We start from the raw sequence: 3151 nt of genomic DNA on the forward strand, positions 1-3151 counted from the left end.
CTAACCAGAAGGCTGGCGGTTCAAACCCACCAGCCACTCCTTGGAAGGAAGGTTGGGCAATCTACTTCCATAGTGATACTGCCTCGGAAACCCGAGGAGGGGTCGCTATGAGTCAGGTCCAACTTGACGGCACATAACTACAAAAACAACACAGTTCATTTCACTTTCTTTAAACCTGGAGATAATTAATTGCGTGATCACCTTATCCCAGTCTCCTAACCCTTCTTTATAGTCATCTAGCCCTCACACCAATAATTGTCCTCATCAGCACCACGTGCTCTTCATTTTCTTTCTTGATTTTTTTTTTTTTTTTTGTCCTGGATGCAGCCACCTTTGTGAGGTATTTTTTTCTATTAATCCAAGGCAGCAAAGAATAATGAAAGGCTTTGGAGTCCAATAGTTTAGGGTGCAATCTTTTCCCTACCCTTTATGAGTTGTGAAGCTATGCATAAATTACTTCATATCCCTGTACTATTTTATTTTATCTAGCACTACTCTTATAGGAATAAAATAAAATAATTTAGGCAAATACTTAGAATATTTCTCAAGGCGCTTTTAAGTATCAGCATGACAATGTTGCCAGTAAGCTTACTTCTTGGGTATTTGAGCACAATTTGATAGTTTTATAGCCACCTTATTTCTCGTCTCATGCTCTCGAGACATCAAGACTGTGTCTTTCTTCCATATCTGATACATACCCCATATTTGCCCTTGATAAACTCTGACCTTTCTATTTTTCCATCTTTTTCTGCTTTAGGTGTCTGAATTCACACTCTCAAGGAGAACATCTGTTAATATGTTGTTCTACCTTGTCATAATTGTCTATCTTCTTATAATTATTCAAGCCTGTCTTCCTTGATGTCTCTTTTATATAACTTTGTACTCCTCCCTAGCATTTTCCTCTCCTTTTTATCTGCACCTCAGAACAAGAAACTTTTTTGGTAAATGGCCCGGGAGTAAATATTCCAGACTTTGTGGACCATATGCTCTCTGTTGCAAGTATGCAACTTTGCCTTTGTTGCAAGAATGCAGCCACAAACTCTATCTAAATGAATGTGTGGGGTTGTATTTCAATCAAACTTTATATATTAAAAAAGGCCACAAGCCGAATTTGACCAGCTGGCTATAGTTTGCTGAACCTTCTATGCTATTACATCCTAGCTGACCTTATAATTTCCCTCTATAGAACCTTAAAAGCAACATTAGTGGCCATGAGAATTAACTTCTTATAGCTAGAATATTAATGATGCTAGCCCCTCTTTTACCAGTGGGTAGCAACCCTAGGTGGTATATGCCTTATAAGGGAAGGTAGATAAGATTTTCACTCAAATTGTTAACAAAGCTACTGAAAAATCAACAGACCAAGTAATCCAGGGGGCTTGCTCCCTTCTCCCTTATTAGGACCAATGTGCTGAATATCGGGAAAAAATGAAAAATGGAAAACTCAGCTGTACTCGGGAGAGTGATCCTGTACGTGGTGCTGATGGAAAATCATACAACAATAAGTGTACCATGTGTAAAGAAATACTGTAAGTACTGCTGTAAACAGTCATGTCTAAAAGATAGTTACACAGTTATTAATAGCTATTTCTAATTTTTTATGACTCTCTATATGAAAATTAATCTTTTTTGTCAATTTCCAAATGTCATCTTTCTCTTTTATTACCTAAGGGGAAATGAACCCTAGCAAAGGCCTCTTACCATGAGAGCTGATTCTTGCTCTATTTTCCATCATAAGTCTGGTCTTTTGAGTACAATTATGGTAGATAATTGTTCTTTAGAACATATTGTGTCTGAATCCCAGGAAGACTTTGCGATGGTCACTTTGAATAGTTGGCCAGTACAGCTTAAACGAGCTTTTTTTTTTTTTTTCCCTCTTCTTTTTATCATATACATGGGACACTTATTGGATATTCCAGGGCGTGCTTCTATTTATATTCTCATGATGACTGTCAGGGAATTGTAGTGGTTTATGATCTAGCTCAGTGACTTTCAATTTATTGAATTGCATTAACTAACATAATTAAGTAACATTTGTAAATTGAGACAGTTTTCTAGGTAACCTTGAAGGGTACTTGTAGTTCTAAAACTCATTGCCTCTATCGAAATGGCAATTAACAGAAATGCACACAATACTCTTCTCCCCAGCACCTACATACATTCTTCACTACGATCTCTCCCACCATGAAAGAAAGAATGAGTGAAAGAACAGAAAGAAGGAAGAAAGAAAGGGAGGAAGAAAAAAAGGATTTGGTAATAAAGGGCAGATGAAAAAATTTAATCCAAGTACTGCATTTTACAGTGAGAAAAACTGAGGCCCATAGTGAATAATCAGTTCACTGAAGTTCTCATAGACTGTAAACTTCAAAGCTAAAATTAGAATCCAGTTAGCAGTCTAGTATTTATTTCACATTATCAAAATTCTGCAATTGAAGCAAGATGGCAAAGTGGTGCAATATAAGGGTTTTGGCATCAGATAACTATTTACTTAAGTCTCAAGACTACTGAGTAAGGAGGAGAATTTCAGGAAATGAGTGTATAAAGGTAGCGGAACCAGATTATAGGGGGCTTTTGAGGCTTTGAGAAAGACACTGTATTTTATTCCACGTGTGATGGGAGTCCAATGGATGTTTTTGAGGGAAACCATGAATAACTGAGAATTCTACCAAACTGAATCATTGTACGTACTTGATTTTTCTAATAGTTTATTTGATTAAAATTTAGTAGGTTTATATTTGTTAGAATCTTTACAATATATTTTACTACCACTTTCCCATTTCTTATAGCTCATAAATGGAACTCCTCCCAAAGAAGTGTATATATATATATATATAAGCTCTGGTAGCATAGTGGCTAAGGCACTTGACTGCTAACCAGAAGGCTGGCGGTTCAAACCCACCAGCCACTCTTCAGAAGGAAGATGGTGCAATCTACTTCTGTAGTGATACTGCCTCAGAAACCCAATGAGGGGTCACTATGAGTCGGGTCTGACTCAATGACACATAACAACAACATATATATGTAGGAGCTCTGGTAGCTTAGTGCCTAAGGCGCTTGACTGCTAACCAGAAGGCTGGCAGTTCAAACCCACCAGCCACTCCTCAAAAGGAAGATGGGGCAATCTACTTCCGTAGTGATACTGCCTCGGAAA

At 37.5% G+C, this 3151-nt stretch overlaps 1 protein-coding gene across 1 annotated transcript in view; it reads left to right on the forward strand.

Moving 5' to 3' along the window:
• The window catches only part of SPINK5 (serine peptidase inhibitor Kazal type 5), a 106460-nt gene that overhangs the window by 87348 nt on the left and 15961 nt on the right, over window positions 1-3151 (forward strand). Inside the window, exon 20 of the mRNA XM_007943647.1 lies at window positions 1402-1529. Coding sequence (XP_007941838.1) covers window positions 1402-1529 — 128 coding nt within the window. The remainder of the gene's footprint in view (window positions 1-1401; window positions 1530-3151) is intronic.

Source organism: Orycteropus afer, unplaced genomic scaffold, assembly GCF_000298275.1.
Source record: "Orycteropus afer afer isolate SDZICR_OR568_19922 unplaced genomic scaffold, OryAfe1.0 scaffold00110, whole genome shotgun sequence".
Taxonomy (NCBI): domain Eukaryota; kingdom Metazoa; phylum Chordata; class Mammalia; order Tubulidentata; family Orycteropodidae; genus Orycteropus; species Orycteropus afer.